The sequence below is a fragment of the Drosophila rhopaloa genome, unplaced genomic scaffold, assembly GCF_018152115.1.
Source record: "Drosophila rhopaloa isolate 14029-0021.01 unplaced genomic scaffold, ASM1815211v1 contig_178, whole genome shotgun sequence".
Classification (NCBI taxonomy): Eukaryota; Metazoa; Arthropoda; class Insecta; order Diptera; family Drosophilidae; genus Drosophila; species Drosophila rhopaloa.
In genome coordinates, this window is record NW_025335059.1 from 4,437,783 (window position 1) to 4,463,146 (window position 25,364).

Sequence of the window (25,364 nt, forward strand, 5' to 3'; positions counted from 1 at the left end):
TGCAAGAAACGAAGAACATTTTTCATAATGAACTTCGGCGTTGAGCCTTCATTATGTCTTGTGTGCGAGACGCAAATTGTTGCTAATTAGCAAACATCTTGAAACACTCGCTGGGATATATCAGAACATGCCACGCCCACACCCACAACTAATTAAATAGTCAAAAGCGATTGCAAGGCGAGGTCAACGTCATGGATATAAACCCAAGAAAACTGGCTCACACTATCCACCTTGGAAGGATGTGCATATATGTTACGATACATATATCTGGATAAATACAGACACTGGGTAGGACTAAGCACACACACATGCTTGTGCCAAGGCAAACACTGTTGCCTTGGCTAAACTCCTAAATAAATCAAAATGTTTTATCGACGCAAAAACACAGCAGAGACAAAAGGAAAGCTGGAAAAACTGCGACTATCTTCGCACGCATTAGGGAAAAGCAAGACCAGCCAAAACTTGACAAATTTCCCATTTGACTTGACTAATTTGAAGATTTATTTATGCATCAGCAAACAAAGGAAAAGAAAATCCAGAGAAACGCAAATAGATTTGGCCTTGTCGCAGTCAAAATGGAGCTTAAATTGTTACTGCGCGTAAGTAAAACAGGACAGGTATCCTTAGCACATATCCTAGTCATATATTATGCACATACATATGTATAACTTATGACAGGCCACGGGAATATCATTATTGTTATGCCAGTATATTATTTTCCATTATACTTTGTTTACCTAATTTATTCATTACATTTGTAAATGTTTTTTATCGTTAGAATATAAATTCGTTATGATCACCGTAAATTGGCTTATATTAAATATTGATTTCATTGGCCAGACCTCACATAAATTTGAATTTATGAAAATTAATCGGATTAATTCCAATCGATTGATACAGACTTGTGTACACATGTCGTATGCACAATAAGTGTAAACTCAATTTGTGTTAACTTTCCCATGCAATTTAAGTTAACTTTACGCTTAAGGAAATTAAATATTTGTTTCCCATAATTATATTGTTTTGCAATAATTTGTTTAAAATAGAATATGGGCTTAAATTCCATCATGTATAATCGCATTAATTACAATGGATTGCCAAAATAACATTGAACTAAGACACATGAACAAGTTACGTATGCGCAATATGCGTATACTCTATTTTCGTTCTTCACTTTAACTCAATTAAAGTTGAAATATTTTTATTTGTTTTTCAAGTTTTTGATTAATTATGATTGTTATTAGACTGAAAAGCCGAGGCAGTGGCAAAAACAGAAACAACAACTGGCAAATGTAATTACAAGACAAATTTACAAGGAAATTCCTGGGCGGCAGGATGTTTTCTCCCTCTACGGATGCTGCCCTTTTTGACAGTTAATTTATGTGGAAAGTTACAAGTGCGCCTCGAGCGGTGAACTTTGAGTTTTTCCTTTTCCTCGGCCTGGGTCACCTTAAAAACGAGCTCACGCACACCCAAGTACACACGCCGTGGCAAAAACAACAACCAAGTCAAAGGTCAGGCTTCTGTTTTCCGGGCAATATCTAAACGAGCCCGAAAAGGAAGTGAGTAGTCCCACAAATGTAGGCAACACTTTTTCGGCCGTCTCGCTTTTGTTCTTTTATCCGCTGAAGCGAAGAAAAAACCAAAAGTAAGGCAATGGGTTCTCAAAAATTATACACATCTCACAGTTTCAGTCCCGCTGCGAGATTTACGATGGGTCAGTGGGAAGTTTTATTGTTTTCTCTGCTAACCCCAATCAAAGAGGTTCGTGGAAGCGAGCGGCAGGATTGATTGCTTCATTAAACTGGCGCCAAGTGTGTATCGACAATGGCATCAGCTAATCAAATTTTATATATGGTCCTATTAAACATATCCGACAACATTGTAGAAAGAAAACATAGCAGAAATAAACATTGTTTTGCCAAACAAAAATCCATAATATTTTATGGTGTTATAAAGAAGTAGGAAAAGGTGCTATTAAAAAACTATAAAGTTTTTTCTTAAAAAACTCAGCACCCAGTACTTATTCCAACACAATATTTTTCAATTTATGTTTGCGTTCATTTAAAATATCTTTATTTAATTAACTTCTTTAAAAGCTGCAAGTATTTTATATTTAATTTTCCGTATTCAACAACACCTACAAATTAAATACCCTGCAAACTCCCTTTGCATAACCCACAACTCCTTCATAAGTCATAAAATCTTCAATTTGTATGTACATATCTGGCTTGTGTGCACGCTTAAATGTACATCTATAAAATATTATGCGAGCAAAGTAAATGTAATGCAAATTGAGTTCCATTCCTCTTGACTCCTTTTGGCGGATACTCGCTAGTCAAAATATCAGGCCAGGAATCGTCGTACCCACTCCATAAAAAAATATATATATCCCCCGCATTTGGTGGTATTCTGTTGCCAAGGCAAGGTTGTCTTACTTGGCTGGAATTTTATGGCATGCACACGTCAGCAGTAAACAACAACAACAGGGCTCGACTGGCGCCTTAGGATATTTTCCTGGCCAAAAGAAAATGTATATATATATATATATGTATTTATTATTAGCTATGACTTTTGTGCGTGTATGCGTCGTGAGTCACAACAATTTTCGTAGGTCTAGGCGCAGTTATAAAAACCCAATGCGATAATTGTTCAGGAAAATTCTTTCTCTCTTTTCCTTCGGCTGTTATCGTTGTTGTTTTTGTGGTCGGTGCGTGTGGCAGGACTAGCATAAAATGGCCAAAAAGAAGGAGAGAAAAAAGGGAGCCGGGATCTACAGGGGTAAACAATTTTTATTGCCTTCCTTGAATAACCGAAAGTGGCGTTGTCAGCAGCACCAGTAGAAAAAGGCATAAGCAAAAGATTTGGTTTTGGACCCGAAAACCAAATTAAAGACTCGTGGCCACTCGAATTGGTAGAATAAGTCGGAAGGGGAAAAGTGTATGGGATGAGAAGAGACCTAAGAGTGAAAAAGAGCTATGAAAACCAACGTGAAACAGATAAGAAAAATAAAATAAATAGAAGATGATGCTTAAGTCAAAGTGGAAAGGCTTGATTAAAAGAAAAAGCTAAAACTTAGAGTACTTTAGAGAAAACAAAACAAAAAATAACTATGGTTGACCATAAAGTACTTGACCTTCGAAACCATTTTGAAGGCTAGTTAAAATTTTTAATTTTAAAATTTTTATATTAGGAATAAAGAGTTCAGTTTCAGAAAACGTGTAAGAAAAAAACTGCCAAAAAACAAAACTTGAAGATATAAGTTATATATATATAATACATAGCAAAATTTGTTCTTTTCTAAGATTTATCATTCTCTCTTTAAATTAAAACAAATTGTGAAAGTCAAAGTCAAGGAAATAAATGAAAAAAAAAGAAACCACGATAATCATGATTGACATGGTAACAAGACATCACCCCGGACCCATCCAATCCACCATTTATAACGAATGCAAATGCAATAAAAAGCGCCGAGAGATCCAGAAAATTGTTTGCACGCCAATTTAATTTATTAATTTAGCCAAGGAACCCAAAAGCAGCCACAACAACAAGAAACAATGAGGGGTAAAAGCTACAAATAATACGAATAAATAGATAAGCAAATAAAGTGAGATGGGACCGAATCTCTTTGCATTCCATTTATCTTTGTGGGCGTGGGGTTTTTATTTTTTTTGTTTTAAGCCTGAAAATTTGATTAAATGGCGCGTAGGAAAACCCACAGGAATTTAGCCATGTAAGCTTGTTTGTATTTAATACACAAGATGCATCTTAAGAAAAAATTATATTTTTAGAAAATTTCGCTGAAAATTATCAACAAAAATTCCCTGAAACTGAAGTAGTCTTCAGACGATTATCCGGTCTTAAGTGTAACTCATAATATCATCGTCTTTTCCTTCGTCTTCTCATTCCCACCAACCTTCAAAGGACATAAGCGCCTCGGAATTGTGCTTTTTAATGATGGCGTTGACGGCCCACACCAACGCTCATTGTAAATGATGTGCATCAAATGCCGCTTAAGGGGAATGGCCGACGCCATCATCATCATCATCATCATCGTCCTTCTGCAATCCCTCCTCTTGGCCTTACTCCAAAAATTTGCGCTGCACTTGGAAGCAACTTTATAGCACTCTTCAAGCTTTGGATTTCATTTGGCCCAAATTAACGTTAAGCATAAATTTTGAGCCAACAAACGGAACAAGTAAACTACGAGCAACAAACAATAAAGAAAGAAAATAAAGCTTATTTCGTTCTGCAGCTGCAGCAAGTGAGATTAGCATTAACAATTCCATTAAGAGCAGAAACAGCCAAAAGAAAAACAGAGTTCTCATCTCGGGACGCTCCAAAGGACTTCCTTGACAACAAAAAGTCTGCTCCCAAAATAAAAAAAAAAAGCTGTACAAAATATATATATAAAATAAAGTATTCGCTCAATGCCTAAGGGGTTGACAACTGGGGATAAGTCCACGCAAAATCTCATCTGAAGTCCATTAAGTTTTAAAGAACATTATTCAACTTTTTGAAGCCATTTAGGTAAAGTTTTAGTTTTCAATTTAACTATAAAGTTGTCTTCAACATTTTTTTAGTATATATATCCATAATCTAAGAGCATTTTTGCCAAATTTTCTTCCAAAACCCCCTTAACAAAATGAATATAAATCGTTTTTATATCACTCTTCTACAATTCAGATTAAGGACTCACTGCATTCCAAAATCAAGGGGGCTTTGCAAACCATTTATAACGAGCAAAATGGGTAAGGCCATTTTTGACGGTATATTTCTGGTGGTTGGCGCTTCATATCAGGCCATTTGTAAATTTACATTTGCTGACAACTGAAAGTCATTTGGCTGCGAGAAAGCTCATAAAAATCAGGCAACGCAACAACACCGTTTCAATGCCGTCATCGCCATTATCAAAAGTGGAGACAAAAAAAAAAAACAAACAAACAAAAAGCAAACTAAGTCTAAGGTGACAGACAATAAAGAAAAAGTCGTTAAACAATTTGATATGCCCTGGCCTTGAAGAGCTGGAACATTAACGAAATGAAGGTGGATTGGTAGAAGCACGAGAAATGAGAGACGCCAACTTTTGGCCAACAATAGAGGCAGTTGCGAGCGGGTCTAAACCGGGTCTATGACATAAAATTTCTCGCTTTACTGTTTGCTTTTTGAATTTTCTGCTGTGTGCTTTCTCAGCCTGAAATAAATGCAAATTAAGAAGCACAACAAAAATGGTAAAAAGATAAGCAATGACAATGGCTGCGACTGTTTTAACCGCTCGGGGCTCACCCAAAAATGAACTTCCAATTTCGAGTGAAATTCCATTATGTAATGAGCAAGGGCCTGGGGTGGAATGGGCAGGTGGTGGCCAATAAACCGTAGCCAGGTGGGCAAGCTACACCTAAAACACAGGCCAGGCATTGGAACTTCCTCAGCCGAAAGGAGAGTTCAACAAACTGGGGCGGGCAAAATTATTTTTATACCCTTGCAGAGGGTATTATAATTTCAGTCAAAAGTTTGCAACGCAGTGAAGGAGACATTTCCGACCCTATAAAGTATATATATTCTTGATCAGCATCACCAGGAGAGTCGATCTAGCCATGTCCGTCTGTCCGTCTGTCCGTCCGTCTGTCCGTCCGTCTGTCCGTCTGTCCGTCTGTCCGTCTGTCCGTCTGTCCGTCCGTTTCTACGCAAACTAGTCCCTCAGTTTTAAAGCTATCTGCTTGAAACTTTCCCAAAAGTTGTATTTCTATTGCAGGTAGTATATAAGTCGGAACGAGCCGGATCGGGCCACTATATCATATAGCTGCCATATAACTGAACGATCGGAAAAGCCATAACTTTGGTGTTTTTAAAGTTAGGAAGTTGGGATTTTCTATGGGTTTTATTTTTGGCTAATCAATCCGACCTACCAAATTTCATAAGGATCGGACGACTATATCCTATAGCCGCCATATAACTGATTGATCGGAAAAGCCATAACTTTGGTGTTTTTAAAGTTAGGAAGTTGGGATTTTCTATGGGTTTTATTTTTGGCTAATCAATCCGACCTACCAAATTTCATAAGGATCGGCCGACTATATCTTATAGCTGCCATATAACTGAACGATTGGAAATGACATAACTTTGGTGTTTTTAAAGTTAGGAAGTTGGGACATTTTATGATTATTAAGAATACATCATATGAATAATTTTGGACAATATAATTTATAAAATATTCTGCAAGGGTATATCAACTTCGGCTCCGCCCGAAGTTAGCTTTCCTTTCTTGTTTGATTAGAGGTTTGTGGTGGTAGTTCACTTGCTAGAGCGTTTGCAACTTGTCGGCCACAAGTTACAATTTAATTAGATTTTTTTGTTTATTTAATTGATATCAAACTTTTGTAGACCGAAGTTTTTAAAAAAAGTGTTTTTTTATTAGAAATGAAGAACATTTGATTCTGTAACTCGTTCTTTATACCTATAACATTCTTTGTGGCATTTGAAGTATTTAAGTCCCAATTAGTATAAACCATTTTAAAATGACGCAACCAAATGCAATAAATTGAACCAAAACCCACCCAACATATGTATGCTTATTTAATCGACGTCATAACTAAAGGAAACTTAATACCCCTGGCCGACTTTATTCAGGATTGTGTGGGCGGGGATGTTTAACCCAACGTAGACTTAACAGGTCAATCATCCCTGGACTCCGCCACACAACCTCACTCAACCATGTGCCAGCCATCAATCAATCAACTGCAGTTTAAACATTGACATGCAATCCACAATGCGGCATCTGCTCCAATCGAACGGGGCGTGATCTATGGGTATCATACAGCCGACTCGACATTATGTTGCACACAACATGGCGCTCTGGGTTTGATTAATTCCAATGGCACAGAGCAGCCCCCAGGCAAATAAAAATAAATTTAGTGCCAAAAGTAATTGTGCCCAAAGGACACGAAAAAAGGCAAAAGGCAGAAATGGCAGCAGGAACAACAAAAGCAGAGAGCGCAGCAAAAATAATTACAAGTCATGAACACAGATAGCTAAAATGACGCGACGGAAAAGGCTACAAAAATTTCCGACAACGTTCACAGTGGAGATCCTGCGGCGGGGCAAAGGGAGCTCTTCCATCGCACTTGTGGGTTCAACTTTTGTGTTAGCAGAGTAAAAGTTTCAGAGTGTGTAGCCACTGAGAAAAATTGTATTCTGTATAATTTCATTTATTCCAATCCTTAACACTTCGTTTAGAAAAATCTTAACATTGCTTATTTGTAATACTTCAACTAATTAACTAACTGATTGTAATCTTTAAATATTTCTTTATATTTTAAAGCATGACAAACTTGTCTATTTTTTTTCCATGTATATTTGTGTGTGGAAATTTATCTATCCTAAGGCTTTTTGGCAGCCAGAGATGTTAGGAAAACTAATTAATAGCGCATTTTATTTGGTGCCTGGCCAAAAGGCAAGGAAGCTTTGGTGCCAGCTTGCTCCACATACATCCTATCTTCTCTCACTCATTGTGTATGACAAATAATGTTGAAATTAAATGATATGCCTGCAGCGATAAGTGAGTGTTGTGTTCTATCCGCTTTTATGGGATAATGCCGGGGAGTTGTAATCTCCAGTCAAATCCGAAGCCACATTAGTGCCGAAAGACCAGAGCAACTCAGGAAACTGGCAGCAAAAGGGGGTCGCATCGATCTGGCTGACCAGTAATGCGATTTTCTGCTCGGAAAGGGAGTGAGCTGGTAACCAGTTTGGGGATACACCCACCCATGTATTATAACGCCCATTTAAGTGCGGGGCGATTCAAATAAATTGAAACAACTTAACTAGACCACCGCAGTGTGGAATAAATCCAATGACTTCAAAAGGGCAATCAAATGTATTGTTGAATAACGTTTATAAAGATTATAGCATCAGGGAACATTTATTTGACAGTATTTGATAGTATCAATAGTATTATATAGTTGACAATACCAATTAAAACGAGGACGGAAGCTAACTTCGGCAAGCCGAAGTTTTAATACCCTTGCAGACTTTGACGAAATTGCTAAAAGTGAAAAAGTAGCGAAAGGAATAAGGTATACATAAGTAAACTAGATTTGCATCGTTTCAAGTCAATTGCTTTTATACTGCACAAATGTCATATACAAATAGAAAAAAAGGGATACTTTCGCAGCCTTTAACAATTTTTCCTATCTCCTTCAAGATATAGACTTCCGAGCGGAAAGCGCTTTTACCCTAATCAAGATATGCGTAAATAAATAAGAATTGAAAAAGTAGTAGCTTACACACTGCGCGAAATATTCTGATAATCATCAAATTTGGACCGATTTCACCCTATTGTTCCTATGGGAGCTATAGGATATAGACGTCCGATCGGCACGCGCTTTCACCTTGATCAATGTATGCATAAAACAAGAAAGGAAAGCTAACTTCGGGCGGAGCCGAAGTTGAAATACCCTTGCAGAATATTCTGCAAATTATATTCTCCAAAATTATTCATATGATGCATTCTTAATACTCATAAAAAATCCCACCTTCCTAACTTTAAAAACACCAAAGTTATGGCATTTCCAATCGTTCAGTTATGTATATGGCAGCTACAGGATATAGTCGGCCGATCCATATGAAATTTGGTAGGTCGGATTAATTGGCCAAAAATAAAACCCATAGGAAATTCCAACTTTCTAACTTTACAAACACCAAAGTTATTTAATTTCCGATCAATCAGTTATATGGCAGCTATAGGATATAGTCGGCCGATCCTAATGAAATTTGATATGTCGGATTGATTGGGCAAAAATAAAACCCATAGAAAATCCCAACTTTCTAACTTAACAAACACCAAAGTAATGGCATTTCGGATCAATCAGTTATATGGCAGCTATAAGATATAGTCGGCCGATCCTTATGAAATTTGGTAGGTCGGATTAATTGGCCAAATTTAAAGCCCATAGAAAATCCCAACTTCCTAACTTTACAAACACCAAAGTTATGGCATTTTCGATCAATCAGTTATATAGCAGCTATATGATATAGTCGGCCGATCCTTATGAAATTTGGTACGTCGGATTCATTGGCCAAATATAATACCCATAGAGAGTCCCATTTTCCTAACTTAACAAACAGCAGAGTTATGGCATTTCCGATCAATCAGTTATATGGCAGCTATAGGATATAGTCGGCCGATCCCGGCCGTTCCGACTTATATACTGCGTGCAAAGAAAAGAAGGGTGTGTGCAAAGTTTGAATTCGATATCTTTAAAACTGAGAGACTAGTTCGCGTAGAAACAGACAGACGGACAGACAGACGGACAGACAGACGGACAGACAGACGGACAGACAGACGGACAGACGGACAGACGGACAGACGGACATGGCTATATCAACTCAGGAGGTGATCCTGATCAAGAATATATATACTTTATAGGGTCGGAGATGTCTCCTTCACTGCGTTGCACACTTTTGACCAAAATTATAATACCCTCTGCAAGGGTATAAAAATAGGATTTGGAAAGATTCATGTCAATAGCTTGTATACTGCGTGAAATATCCTAAAAATTATTAAATTTTAACCGATTTTACCCTTTTGTTCCTATGGGAGCTATAGGATATAGACGTCCGATCGTCACGCGCTTTTACTCTGATCAAGGTACGCATAAAAAAATAAGATTTGGAAAGATTTATGTCAATAGCTTTTACACTGCGCGAAAAATCTTCCATTCTTGCAAGTTATATCCGATTGTTCCTATGGGAGCTATAGGATATAGACATCCGATCGGGGCGGTTTTCAAACTTGATCTGCGTACACTTGTTTTAGGACGACTGTGAAAGTTTCAGATCGCTAGCTTTTAAACTGAGCTCGCAAACGGTATTGAAACAGACGGACAGACGGACGGACGGACAGACGGACAGACGGACATGGCTATATCGACTCCCCTATTGATCCTGATCAAGAATATATATACTTTATAGGGTCGGAAACGTCTCCTTCACTGCGTTACAAACTTCTGACCAAAATTATAATACCCTCTGCAAGGGTATAAAAATTATTATTTTCTAAACAAACAGTTATACATGACGTATGAGTTAAATTTTGAAAAAAAAATCAAGTTTTCTTTAATTCGTGATTAAATATTAAAATTCAAGAAGTGTATTAAATATTATTAATTGCACTTTTTGTGCAATTTTGATCAAGTGGAAATTTAATAATTACTTCACACATGAAGTGGAAAAATCGGAGAGTGCCTGACGGAACAAATAAACTGTAACTGAAACACTCGAAAGCTGAATTCTAAGGGCAATGGTGTAAGAAAAGGCATATTAGAGGATTGCGGGTTAAGCCGAGATGAGTTTGAGGAGAGGGGAATTGTGGACAGTGATAAAAGGTACCAGCGTTTATTTCTATTTTTTCTAGCGTCTGTTGTTTTCTTTTAGTGTGTATGTGGATATAGTTGTATGCCGTGTGGAAATTAACACAGTGCCACATAAAATGACAATTCAAAGGCGAAAAAGAGAGTGGGAATTCTCTCAGGCCAAAAGAGCGAGTGAGCCGAAGAGAGCACCCTGCGCAGCGAGCGCCAAAATAAGGTAGCCTAACCCAAGGGGTGCGTGTGCGATTGTTTCAGTGTGTGTGTGTGTGCGGCTTTTGATTTGCCACAGCTGCGACGCAGGCAGCGCTGCCTGGATCCTTGGATCCTGCGACCCTTGGGAGCTCTGCCACTGCGCTGCTTGTCGCCTCCTCGCTGTTAAAAATAGCAAGCGAAATGGATTAGTTGCCTAAGCCCCAAAGCAAAAGGAAGGAAGAGCAGTACAAAAAGGAAACGAAAAACGGCAAAACGGAAAGAGCGGAGAGCGGTGCATGAGTGTGTGCGTGCGCTCTTGTGTGTGTGGGACTTGTTTTTGCCATTTTTGTTTCACTCATTTGGGTTACTTTCTTCTTTTTTTTCTGTCGACTCCCATGTTTGTGTGTTTGTTGTGTACAGTTCTGTTTGACATTGTGACCGACTGAAAATGACGACGATGATGATGCTGTTGCTGCTGTCTCCCTCTTAACCTCTCTCCCTTCTTCCTTCCGCCACCCCTCGCACATGTGTGCCATGTGAATGAATTTTACAACATGGTAACGGCATTTCACCAGGCCCAAATCCTTTAAGGCTGCCTTCGAAATATAAGTATGCAAAGCAACAGTAAAATATGACGTAAGCCACAAAACCAAAAGCTACTCTCTTATTAGTGCACCGGAAAAAAATCTTTCCGAATAAAAAAACTGAAGTTTTCATCGAAATTTGATTAAATTGTTTCAATGGATAAGTTTTAGATCAAAAAGAAACAAATGTAGTAACTGTTGTAGATTATGTAGTAAATTGTAAATCAAGGTAATGCCTAATATAATCTCTTTAGACTTAATTTTTGTACAACACAATTTGACGATTCACAAGATTTGTTTCCTTTAGTGTACACACGCCCATAACTCCGTGTTTCTAAAAGACGCTGACACACACATCATGTTTTGACCACCCAACCCACTCCATTTGGCCACCTTGTTGTTCACTTTTTTGTATTTTACGCACAAAGAAGTCGAAGGAAAGGCAGGAAGGAAGTCGACACAGGCATGTCCCTGCTGCTGCCACGCACCCAGGAAGGAAACGCCTTGGACAAATTGTCCCACAAGTCGGCAGAGGACTAAAACCACAAATGCGCCAGGAGCAGAGTAAAAATTACTTAAAAGATAACTTTTATATAAAACGAGGAAGGTACGAGCACAAAAAATGTTGCTGTAAAAAATGTATGTCTTTTATGGGAATCCTTGCGGTTACAAGGATAATGAGGCGTATACGCAATGCGGGATAAAATGGGATTTAAAGCGAAGTTGTAGGGTAGCAGAATGGTAGTTTGATCAGCCTTCACTTGAATGCTCATCTAAACTATTTCATCATAATGTTCCTTATTACTAAATTAGTTAATTGTTTTAAATTTAAATAAAAGCATAATCAAAATGGACATTGTTTTTATTCTAATTATTGGCGGGGTTCTCATTCGGTGATAGCTTGACCATAGATACCCACCGCAATATCCTGGAAAACCGTTCATTAATAACATGGACGCATAAAAGCATTTCATGGTCAGTCCAAAATTGCTCGAGGGCGGTTCGTAAAAGCCTTCCCCACAAGGCTGCACAGCAGGACGAACTTGTGGTCGAGAGGACGGTGAAACGGATATGGCTTATTGCCTGAGGATAACCACAGTCCAAAGAGAACAGCTCAGCAATTAATTAATTCTCAAGAGGAGCTTATCATATCATCGAATGCGATTTAATATTCAAATGAAATCTAATTAGGTGTCTCAATCGGCCAGGAATTGCTCCTGACATTTCAAGGCCATTGGCAAACGCAGCGCGACATTCACGTTTAATTGCGGGCACAGAGAGAGGTACAACAATGTAGACATTAACACCCGTCGCCTGAATGCAATCCGCAATTTAATTTTATTATACAATCGAAGTGGCAGCTCCCACGACCCACAACTCTTAAGGCAGTATCCCCCAAAGTGCACGGGCAAAATGTTCGCAATTCTCCAAGCGGATGAATGGATGGTTCGAGGGCGTGGGAGGTGATGGTGTTGCATATCCAAAAGATACCAGAAAGAAATTTCCTTCGCTTCGTGTCGAGGGTGGTGAGCTGTTGAAGCTTTTGTGGCGCAATCAAAAGATGTTAAGGGAATATAGGGGCGTATAAAGTGCAGAATAATGTTTCTGTGATACCTTGGAAACAGTTATTGGTCAGAAGATGCTAGAAATCTCTATAGATTTATAGCTTGAAAGGGTGTTAACAACTATGCCATAATTTTAAGTGAAACTAGCAGCATAGTGTAATAAATTAATTTCTACTTTATTAGCATAATGAATACTATCTACCGACTTATGATTTTAATTCCTTTCACTTTAAGTTGGATATTTCACCCCGATGCCCTCCTGAAATCCTCACAAATCCCTTAGTAGCTCCATTTTAACCCAGTAACATAATCAAAAGCGAACATTGCAGTTTTCCATTCATTCAAGAGAAAGACGTTTCCCGCAGCCAGCTCCGACTACCAGAGGAAAATGGAATATGGCAGCCGGGAAAAGCACGTTGAATATAACAAGGAAAAGCGGAAAAGGGAGTAAGGGGTATGGGGGCGGCATAAGCAACTGGCGACTGCACACTGAGAGGTTATGTCAGCAATTGAATCAGCCAAAGAACCGTAAGAAATTCGCTCCTTCCCTGTCGCTCCTGCTTAGTCTCTCCTTCTGATTGCCGTTATGCGGTTTAGTTAATGTTGTCTTATTTTTGTTGCTGTCTCCTGCACTGATGTCGCTGCTCCTTATTACCCGCTGTGAAAAAGCAAAGGCAGCAACAGGAATAGCAGGATAGTCGCCTTCGGGATGGGGAGGCAAAAAGCAAAGAGCAAAAGTTAAAATTACGTCAATTGAAATTATTCGCACGCCTTGAAGTATGCAACGGAATTTTTCAGGGTTTTACGTTCACTGTGCAGTTTATTTTAAGCCAGAGAATCAAAGGGATTAAGTCAGGGATCTGCGCTACAGTTACAACTAACTTCTAAATATATTTTGATTAACTTGCAAATAGTTCAAATTTTTCGAGCTCGTTCAACTGAATACTGAAAGCTGATTGTATACTGTAGTATTAATTTAATCATAATAATAATTAGATATATTTTAAACTTTATCGAAGAAGGAGTGTTTATACATTGTTAGTACGAAGATCATTTCTTTTACTTTGTTAGTGGAAGGAGAATTTCTCTTTGCAATTCTTATTTGGTTAGAGCTAACAATGTCAAACCCATTCCTTAGTGCCGGAGTTTATGATGCCTTCGGGATGGGTTTTTCATTTTTCTTGCCACTTTGCCAACCACCGACTGAGTGCCCTGAGGAGGTTGGGAGTCTCGAAGCTTGGGATTCTGGCCGGCTGTCCTAGGCCACTGTTGCTCTTCCACCCGGATGGACAGTTATACTATATTTTTTTTAGTCCTAGTTTGCTACGCTTCCGTTCTTGTCTATGTATCCTTCTGCAATTCCTTCTCTTTGACAACAGTAATTACTCGGTGCCTTTTCGTTGATTGCAGTTCCTTTGCCTCTTAGATTGCCTTTTTTCACTTTTTGTTCAGATGCCAACTGCAAAGATGCAAATTTTTGCACTTGCGCGAAGAATTTCGTGACAAAGTTAATTAGAGGAGCCAGAAAGTAGAAGAAGGTGAAGTGGGTGCTTCGAGAAGGTGGCAAAGAGGGCCAATCAGCGTCAAATAAAATTACGCAAAACTCACTTTCCGTTCAGGTTTCTTTTTGAAGAAGTTTAAATGCAACAAAAAGTTTATACGTCATTAAATTTTGAACCTCGGTGATAAGTCTTTATTTATTCATACCATTTATAACTTTCATAAAAAACTATTTGAGCCACGTTAAAATTAAAGCAAACAAAAAGGAGAAACCAGATTGCACAATTAATGATTTTAAACATCTGAACGAATACGTAACCAAGTTCTAGAAGTTTATTTAATTAAAGGTAAAGCCGTTCGACGTAACCATTAATATTTATGGTCTCAACCTTTTCACTCTTTCTTTTTAACTCACGCTTGGTTAACTGGCATTTCTTCGTCTTTGTGAGCCAACTTAAAAAAGGAAATTGGAGATGAAACGAAGCGCATGGAATTTAAATGTGAGAATTTCAGTTTTCTTTTTATTTTTTTTCGCATTTTTCTGTCGAAGGAAAAACAACAAAGGGGGGAAATATGAAAATTTGCCAGAAGCCGGGCTCAGCCTTGGAAAAGGGAATAAGTTTCAACCCTTTCGGTGGTTAAGGAAACAACAGACCCCCAAACAAACCACCCACATCGTATTACTGGGTCAGGTTTTCTTCGGGCTGCCCTTTTTTTATTTTTTCCTACCGCTCGTTAACTGCCCAGCAGAACTCATTTTGTGTTGTTGTTTTTCGTGCCAGTGCAGCAGCATTAAATACACATATAATTTGGACAAAAAAAAAAGGGGGCAGGTGGGTGTGGTCATGAGCCGGGCGTATCTGATGTTGCTTTGGGAGTACATAAAAGTAGGCGAATGAACTCTTTCCGCAAAGCGAAGAAGACCCCACAAAAAAAAAGGGTAAAGCCTCATGTATTAAAGGTCTTTATGACTGAATACCCTTCAGGCTAAAACCAAAGCATAGTAAAGTTGATCCAAATAAATTTGGATTTCAACTTAATTCTATAACAAGTTCTAACAACAAATTTTATATAAATATAAGGTTTATATCTTTATTTTAATCTATTAATATTCCACGGAATCATTTTAACACCACTAAACATTTCCCAGGTTTTTTAAGCATATTTAAAACTTTTGTTTCAATTTAATTATGTTTTGAGGACTACACATACTTTTTATAGCCCATGAAAATTTGTTGTACGACAAAACTCTAAATTAATTTTGCAGGCTTAACAAAATCTACGCCCACATTCGTGTATGTGTGCTTTTTGTCCAGTTGGATGGCCCCCATGGGTCATATTGAAATCCACCCTGAACCCGCCCCCACTTTTCAGCACACCTCTGAGCTAGAACTCATCTGACGTGCCATGAAATTTGTTTTCAATTAACAAATTGTTTCGGAGCGAAGGCTAAAATCGATATCTAAGCCTTTTTTCCTGCTCCTCCCCTTTTATTTTCTTCCGATTTTGGCTTGCCCATAAAAATCTATGGTTTTTGGGAAAATGTATTCTTTGCCAAAATTATTTCGTTTTTACACAAAGAGAAACAAATACATTTAAGAAAGATTTGCTTTAATCTTGCCCTTTGAATATAGCAATTTAAGTTGCATTAAAATGTTCCACAGCAGCTTTACTTAAAGTTTTTTTTTCGAAAAAGAATTTCAAGCATTTTGTTTGCTTCGGATGTGGAAAATGCAGGAAAAGAGCTGCAGGATGCAGGCTTCCTTTTCCTTTGTGCATAGCAAATTCTTACATGGTCAGAGCATCAAGAAAAGCGAAACTTTAGCCCTGCAAATCAAAAAGTTTTCAAGTTGTCGAGAGCATCTTGGCAGACAAGTTTCAACAGATAACATGACAATGACGATTCTAAAAAAGTTCTCACATCCGAGATGAGATAAAGTGCCCCAACTCACTCAAGTTCACATAGATATTACACGTACTGGATATTCATTAGCTTCGTAAAAATGACTTCTCCTTGTGAATCAATAAATCAAAGCGTAGGCTGACAGCTAACAACAACAAAAAATGTAGTCATAAGCCAGTAAGATTTGTGACTCACCAGACAAAGTTAAGATACAAAAAAGAAAAGAAGAGGCCAGCAAAAAAAAATTACAAAAACTCCCACATCGCAATCGAGGAAAAAGTCTGTATGGATTTGGCAAGCCATCAAAATAATAGATAGACAGACAAATAAATAAATATAAATAAATGTAGAGAACAAGTAAAAAATATATAAATGTATAAATTGAATTCATGACTTGCTTATATATGTAAACGACAAAGGGGCGTGGCACTGCAGTGGTGTCATCAAACTCTGGTGGTAGAAAAGAACAGAAGGCCGACAAAGGTCCAAAACAAATGGGAAAAAACTTGGAGTCGCACCAAGAACACTGTGTACTGTTTTTACCCTTTTTTCTGTTAGGAAAGTTTATTGAATGTAACTGCTTTTCCTTATATTTAGTTACGATATTTTAAAATCAGCTACTCCCAAATTAGAAACAAAGGATTTTCCTATTTAAAAGTGTAAATTATTCAACAGATGTCCAAATGTAATCCACAACCCAATATACTTCTTGCAGAAGGGTACACAATGCTGCGGGCATTTTTACCACATGGGGGTTTAAGAAAAAAAGGCAAACAAAAGCCATGTGACGAAGCACAAGGTAAAAAGGCAAAGACATTGAAAAAATTGTTACATGAGAATGCGGCGATGGGGGGACGTCACTCAAGGGCTAAACTTTTAATTGCATTCGTTAGAGTGCATGTGGTATCGGTCGAATTCTCTCTATTTATAGGGGTATAAAGAGAGCCACGAATAAAGGCACGCACTGCCCACACCTTTGTTATCTATGCCAACTGATAGACCACTATCAAATGATAACACTGATGATTCATTAGTTTGTTCGAACACCTCATCGTCTACGTCTAGTATATTTGTACAACTCAAATAAACCTTTTAATTACTAATTGGGGTAGAATGTAAATAAATTTTATCGGCCTAGCGTCATTGTTCGCATAGTTAGAGTGGGTGGAATGCGGATATGTTAGTAATTTTGTAATATATATTTTTCAAGATAATGTATCTTTTAAATACATAAATCGCCATTCATTTTTTTAAAAATATATCATAGCGATATAATAATAGTTTTATACGAAGATGATAAACGAATCAGTAAATCTAATAATGAAACCTATATATCAACTTGAAGTCAATATACTTGAGTTACTAGTGTTTAAATAAATGAATCCAACTTTTTAACAGTGCATGCGCCTGGGTTTTGATAAATTGGAGAACCATTAGGGAGGTGAAGGGAACAAAAGTATAAGGTCGCTGGGTGACGGCGATGACTCAATTCAGCCTACATTTCGAATCGGGGGAGGCGCGAACTCTCTGCATGTTCGACTCACATTAGAGGGGCGATACTCGTATACTCGTAGACTCGTTCAGCTCATTCAGAATACGCTGACAGGAAGCGATGGGGAAAATGAAATGAAATGATACATGATAAACGGCGTTTAGTATATGAAACTTTCACAGATGGATAATGCTTTCAAATTAAACACGCAACTGGCATCGTATAAAAAAGTTACACAAAAGATTAATAAATAGATGAGTACAGTGCCAGAAAAACTGCGGAAGATCCATTTTTGTTTGGAACATAATAACAAGACACGATAAACACTTAAATTAGCTTTGAAAACGTACTCAAATCTGGGCTTTCAAGTACATCCAAAAACATTTGGTCAACCCACAAAAGTGAGTCGATACGAATTGTGTGAGATCATCAACGGCAAAATTCTCTTTTTATAAGTAACAAATAAAAACACAAAGAGAGAAAATAAGTGCCATAACTTTGTTTGAATTCATTTAGATGACAAAAGCTGCACAAATATAGAAATGAGAAATACAAAATAGGGCTTTCTGCAGCATCCGTAATTGATGACAAATCTAGTTCATTTACTTGAATCCACATACTAAATCAACTAGTTAATTAACGGGCTAATAATGTAATTTAGGAAATATATAACTTTTATTAGAAGCATTAATAATTATTGTACTATAAATATTCTTTATCTCGCCAATTGTCCATATCCCATTTAGTTCAAGAGAGTGTGAATTAATTAAACATTTTTTTAATGGCAGTAAGATGAAAAGAGCCGAACGATAGATAGACAGCAATGAAAGCGACAAGAAAAAACAAATGGAGCACAACATACATATATTATATGGCATATATGACTATCTGATACTTAATAATTTTCATATTTCTTAAAGATGGTATTTATTAATATAAAAGCACTAGCCAAATCCCAATCTTCTTATGAAGTAAGCGTTCAAAGAATCGAGATTTTTGGAGAAAATTCTGAGCCCTATATATTTGGATGATTTCATGAAGTAATGTAATAAGTCTTGTTTGGATTAAACGACCTCTTCAAACACAATATACCCAAGTACCCCTAGGGTATGGGGTATAATTAGCTTTACTTTGTTTTGCTTCATTCATTTGCCAAGATCTGGTTTAGCCGCTTCTTTATCCCTCTGTTTCGCACTCTTGAAACTCGAAATGTCACAACACAAAGGGCACGATTTCATTAATAGAAATGGGTGCAATTTCAAGGGGCTGAGGGTGAGTAAGGGGGGCAAGGGGACTTCGAGGACATGAAACGCGACCTTCGGCGATTTTTCAATGCTGGACGCGACAAGTCACGAGGGAAACCTTGGCGTAGAGAGAGAGTAATTGCGGGAATTGCCGATAAAAATAATGCTAAATGTTGAATAATTATTGCGTATTACTCACCTCAAAGCGGGGGAATGAAGCATTGCAGCTGTTTTTTTTGCTGGAAGCTGGATGACTGGAAATCTGGAGCCCGGACTGGAAATTCCAAAAGACGAGGGCGTGGCAGGGCGGAGTCGCGTTTTTTTATTTTGATTATTTTTCGGGCATTTGATTGCATTTTTGTGGTTTAAATAAAATTGCAGTTTGATTGATTGACATAATACGAAGTTGGCGTCGAAATTCGTTTTGTTTTGTGCAAGTTTTTCTCGCTCTTCTTTTCACTAACCGCGGTGTTTTACTGGGTGTTTTTGCTGTTGTGGTGGAAACGTGCTGATTGTTGCTGTTGTCGTTGCAGTTTTCGGTTTTCTTTTTCTTACGTTCAAAAGATCAAAAGGTGAGTTTAAAATTAAAAAAACGTGCACATATTGCAGGTCTGACATTTGCAAGTGGTGTAATCAACAGAAATTCACCAATTCGCGTAAGTTCATTTGGTGCATTTACAATTTTGCATTTCCTACTTAAAAGCGAAAGCATTTTTCCGAGTTTCTTAATCACAATAATTTTGAAAAAACTCATACACATTACGTTTTTTTTTTTATTAATTTGTGATTTTGCATTGGATTGTACTACAAAATATGTATAGATTATGCAGAATATAGGCCTTGATGAGCATGCTACTTGCTTGCTTGGATTCTATATGGATTTATATTGTGAGTGCAGATAAGTTGATTGGTTTGATTTATTTGTTAAGTTGTTTCAACAGCCGCATGCCATAGAAAATTTGGGTTATGTATTGGAAATATATTTAAATTTGCATTCCGATTGTTAGTTTTTGGGATGAGAGGGCGGTGGAGAAAAGAAAGGAAATATAAATTAGGTTAATCAAGAAAGAAAAAGTATTTAAAAGTGTTTGTAGCGTGTTAGGTGAGTGTGAGAAATGAAATCATAGCTAAAACCAAAATCCATTAACTTTTCTGACGATTACAAAACGGAAAACGACCAAAAACTAGTTTGAAGGGAAGTAAAACAACAAAAAAAAAACTTGTCCAATTGTTTGCGCAACAAAAAAAAACTGAATAATCAACTTGAAATTTAACAGTTTACCGATTAATTTGAAGCTGGGTATATGTGAGTGTGATTGAATTGTTTACCCTTTTAAAGTCAGCATTCCATCAACTTCCTCAACTTTTAGAGCCACGGTTTTCGTGTATTTTGTTTGTTTTTGTTTTCGCTTTATCATCTTCATTGAGAATGTCCGAGTTAGCCTTTTATCTAGTTTTTTATTTGTATATATATGCTGTGTGTTTTGTATAATTTATATATATTATATGCATTCAATAAATATGAACATGTTAAGTAAATAGCATTATAGTAAATAGTCAATATAGTTATTATCTCGCATAATAAACAATCTTTTTATAATAAATATTCAAAAGTTAACTAGAGATTTGTTGCATCATTTTCCTCCTTTTCAGTGTGAGTGTGGTGGTGATGAGGCTACTTTAAGTGTGAGTTTTTAACAGGAGAACTAAACTAGTTAAACAAACAAAAACTAAATGCATTTTCAAAGTTGGAAAAACGAGGAAATCAACAAGATTTTCTTTCTCTTTTTTCCTGCAAAGCATTTGCAGTGAGTGTGAGTTTTGTGTGTGAGTGAAGTGTTCCTTTCTTTTATTATACTTCTCGTTTTTTGCTTCGCATTATAACAATAATCAATAAAATTTCATGTTTTCTTTGTTTGCAATTACTTGTCTTGTAGTTTTGTGTTTTCAATTATTTTTTTTCATTTAGTTCTAGTTTTATAAATTTTCAATTAGCAATTTGTTTACAAGTACTAAATATTCTGGTAGCTATTACTTGAGTTTCATGTGTATATAAGGGGACTTGAGACTCTTTATATTTATATTAGCTATAATTGGTGTAATCGAGCCCTAATTTCATGTGCTTCTTTATCGGGGGTTCACTGGTTGCGATCTCTTACAGTTTAAGTTTCGATTTTGTCTTCTGCAATTTCTCTGGGTGGGTTGCGCAACATACTATGTATATAGATCGGGTCTTGATGAGATTGAGTGTGTGGGGTGTGTTTAGTGTGAGGTGTAAATGTGGCGTGTAAGTAATTGCATTCGAGATTTACATGAAATAACTGCTAACATATGAGGCCGCTAAGATGCCCAGCACAGTGAGGCAGATCAGTATCATGATCTTCTTTCGTCGGGCTTTACTCTGGTACTTGAGCGCCTTCTTGGTGTCCTGAGTTGCCGTCTGCACATAGTCCATAGCGTGCTCCACATGGTACTCAATGCGATCGATCATCTCGCCCTGCGACTCCACCAACATGGCCATGTCCATGAACATGTCGTGCAGCTCCTTGATCGATGTCTCCAGCTTCATGATGTCCTGGTGCCGAGCCTCGATGTCCGCCAACGTCTGTTTGGCCTGCTGTGTCTCCATGATGATGCCCTGCGTAAACACCGACGAGTTGCCCTCCTCCAGCATCTTCTCCAGCTCATCGTCGTTGGTCGGCCGTCCGGTGATCTCCAGCTGACGCTGTATCCTTCCCTTGCAGCGCTCTCGGTAGTCGGTCTGGGTGCGATTGTACTCGGTCATCACTTCGACGAATTTCCGCGACAACGTCGAGTGCTGTGTCTTCCGGATCCTCAGATCCGCCGACGACTTGTTCTGCTGCTCCTCCTGCTCGATATTCTGCTCGATGCCCTTAAGCTTTCCCCGCACTCGATTGGCATTCTTCTTGATGTCGGCCATCAGATCCTCCAGCTCCTGCTTGGTTTTCTCGTCCGTCTGAGGGGCGGACAGAATGGCCGAGTGCTTCTTCTTCACCTCCTCGACGTTGTCCTGCACCTTGTCGATCATCCCACGGATTTCCTCCACCTGGGCGAAGAAATCGTCCATGTAGGAATCATGGCCATCCACATTGACGGCCACCTCCGTCTCCTCCTCATCATCGGATTGGGCGGCATGGAGAGCGGCTAATCTGTCTTTAGTCATCTTTGTGTCGGGGTTTTATCCTTGTTGATTTGGTTAAGGGTTTTATTGGGAAATTATCGTGATTTTTTCGATTCTCTGGCGTTTTTAATTTTGGGGTCTTTTAAAGTTGTACAGCGTTTGATAGTTAGTTTTAGTATCTCTTTTGTTTTTTCAAATATTTATGCTTCGTTGTTATTGGTGTTTTTTCCCAAGCTTTACGTAAGCTTTTGTTACGCGGTTTTTGCAGATTGCGTTTTTGTGATTAGCAGTTAAACGTTAAACACGCACACACATAAACTACACGTGTAAACGCGCGCGGAGTTTTCCTTTTGCTTTTTTGCAGGTTTGCTTTTTAACTTGTTTGCACGTTTTTCCCACTTTTGCGAGAGAGAGACCTTTTATTGATTTTCCGCTTTTGGCTTGGCAGCTCTCTCTTTTCGGTTTACTTTTAGTATATAATTTTATCTTAACTGGCACTTTTGCTGGCGTTTTGGTTAATATTATTATAATATTATATGTTTTTTGTGTGTGGTGTTATTTCGCTTTCAGAGAGAGAGAGTGTGAGAGAGAGGCAAACAGAGCGGCGGCAGCGACGTCGACTGCGGCAGATCGCCTCTTCAATGCCAGCAGCTAAAAAAGCCAAAGCTGCTGCTGAATTAATTTTTCTTTCTTGTTATTTCTGACTCACTCACTACTTTTTATTTAAAACCACGCACCCTGGGTCTATATAATTTTAATCTTTTTTCACTTTCACACTGGCACACACGCACGCACACACATGCAGGCAGGGGCGATAAACGATTTTCGGCAGTGGGAGAGGCTACCGAAAATCTCTTAAAATGGGCAAAAAAATCGATTTCTGCGCAAAGCTCCAATTCTGCCGTCTGCTTTTGCTGCTGCTTCTTCGTCTTTATCTGCTTCTTCTTCGCGGGGGGTGTTACGGTGGGCGTTATTTGTTCTTTCTCTCTCCTTTTCGTTTGCGTTTTATTTTCGTTTGTTGCGTACGCGTCGTCGGCGGTGTATGTTGTGTGTGTGTTTGAGAGGGACGCACGACCACCTCTCACGCTCTCGCACACTGGCTGTCTGGGGTGGCACAATTTGTTGTTGTCGCCTATTGTTCAGTCGCACATTACTTGGAAATTGTATTGGTAATATTTTTGTAATTTTTTTTTACAAAAAACCCAAGATTATTTCGCGAATTTTCCCGGCGGCTGTGAGTTTTTTTTTGTTTTTTCGATGCGAACCGAAACGAAACGCAGCACCTCGCGCGGGGCAAAACAATTTTCGAGTGTGACCGCAGCAAAACAGTTCTGAAATATCTTCCGGCTTGCGAAAATATCTCGAAATAAAAATACTACTACTACAAAAATACCAATAAAAAAAATTGAAACAAAATCCCGGAGTTAGCTAAGACTCTCTCCCAGATAATTTAGCATGGGAGTTGCTAATAAACCCGCTGAATTGGTTTCATACTATCATACTATTTACTATTTAATATTTAAGTAAGAGATAGCTGAAAAAGCAAATGTTAATTTTTCAAATTGCTTAATTACGTTTCAGACAGCAAAGTGTTATTTATTTGTAAATTTGGCCTAAAGCAACATTTTTAAAGTGTTTAATGGTTCTAATCAAAATTAAGCAAAGTCTCAAACCAATTCAGCACTGACAATTGGAAATGTTCTGCTCTCTCATTTTCCTTTGCAAAACAAGTGTTTATGAGGCGTGTATGTGTGTGTGGAATGTGGGAAGAGTGCGCTGACGTTCTCTCCACTACATTTTTGGTATATTATTAATTTTGTATTTCATTATTTCAGGCCGGCTCAGTTTTACAATTTAGTTTCTTGCCTTGAAAATAAATTATCTTTTTTGGTTTCAAGGTGTATAAGTTTACATATTTTTATATGATCGTTTTTATTAATAATTTAATTAGGTTTTTGTAAGAGGCCTTTAATTTTTGTTTTGTTCGCCTGGCGTATTACAATTTTGTAAGTAATTCCAAGTGGATTTGTTTATTACTTTTGCGGTCAATTACCGCAGAAATACCCCGAAAACGCCTGGTGAAATGTGCTAAAAATGCCGGCACATTACGTCAACCCAGAGAACAACAACAATCAGCACGGGTTTGTTTGTGGATCCTATTCGATTTGAGAAACGTCATGCGCGTGAATTTTTATGAATGAAACGCGACCGGCACTTTTGTTTAAACGAATTGCGAGCTGAAAAGGAACTAGGCAACAAGCCGTAAAATGCAAATATACATATATATATGCCAAATTTATAAATAAATTTAAAAATTAAGTAATACACAGGGTTGTTAGACACCGCGATCATTTCGAAACGTTTCACAGCACTGGTTAATTTAGGAGCGAAATTTAAAAACTAAATTTATTAAGAGGAATTTTAAAGCTTTTTTGGAAATTCTTAATTATAAAATCACTTTTGAAAATGATGAATTTAAAAGTCGACTTATTCGTAAAGACAATTAAAATACATTTTCTATTTATCTCAAATTTAAAAAAATTACTGAAGATTTTAATAGTGCAAATTTGTATATTAATAGCAATGTAATTAATTGTATTGAAGTTATAAAATATTTATTGTAAGAGTACAATTTAAATACAAAAAAATACTATCTCCATATTCAAATTCCAATATAAAATAAAGTTCGATTGAGCTGTCAACATAACATTATAGGGTTCGTTGAGAATATAAATATCTAACTTTAATTAAAAGCATTTACTAAAACGACTTTTAGTTGGTAATGGTAATAATCGGTGGAAATCCTAATTGTTAATTATTCTACAGATATCCCGGCATGGTTTCCCCATTAAAGGCATATTGAATGATCTTAGGACTCACCGGATATTTCGTCTGTAGTACGATGCCGCATATCTCGTCGCCGACGAGGAACTGCTCTCCGAGCATCGCCATGCAGACGTTCTCCCAGGCGCGCTCGATCTTGTTCTTGCGCAGCCGTATCACCCACTGGCCGCCCTTGCTATTCGCGGGGTCCTCCCACATCGGCTTGATGCCCTGCTTGAACAGGCTGAGCTCCCGGTAGGGTTTCAGGGCGGTAGGCCGGATGAGGTGCGAGTAGAGCGACCACCACTGCTGCACGCTGGCGCACCGGCCGACCACGTGCAGCGACTTGCTGTAGTCGGAGGCCGCCCGCTGCGTCCCCTTGCGGGAGAACCACAGGCAGTATGTGTGCTGCAGACGGTTCTCGCCGGGACCCACTTCCAGTGGCGGCAGCTTGTCCACATCTATCTCGTTCTCCACATCGCTGTCGTCGCTGTCGACGAGATCTGGCCAGATTTTCCTGAAACGGGCGTGCATGGCACACGGGAAAAT

General features: G+C 38.0%; 2 protein-coding genes across 3 annotated transcripts in view; both read right to left on the reverse strand.

Annotated features, from left to right (window-relative positions):
• Nucleotides 1-25,364, reverse strand: part of LOC108046340 (eukaryotic translation initiation factor 4E type 2) — a 49,331-nt gene that overhangs the window by 22,272 nt on the left and 1,695 nt on the right. For both annotated transcript variants that reach the window (XM_044458970.1, XM_044458971.1), the window contains exon 2: nucleotides 24,873-25,332. In XM_044458970.1, coding sequence (XP_044314905.1) covers nucleotides 24,873-25,332 — 460 coding nt within the window. The remainder of the gene's footprint in view (nucleotides 1-24,872; nucleotides 25,333-25,364) is intronic.
• Nucleotides 19,050-23,319, reverse strand: LOC108046338 (syntaxin-1A). The gene is made up of 2 exons (XM_017125968.2): nucleotides 21,163-23,319; nucleotides 19,050-19,721 (listed from the first exon to the last, which is right to left on the reverse strand). The coding sequence occupies exons 1-2, from the start codon at nucleotides 22,032-22,034 to the stop codon at nucleotides 19,703-19,705; spliced, it is 891 nt and encodes a 296-aa protein (XP_016981457.1). The 5' UTR covers nucleotides 22,035-23,319; the 3' UTR covers nucleotides 19,050-19,702.

Bases quoted from the DNA above. Each gene is read 5' to 3' on its own strand.
- LOC108046338 (XM_017125968.2), bottom strand. From the start codon at position 22,034: ATGACTAAAGACAGATTAGCCGCTCTCCATGCCGCCCAATCCGATGAT.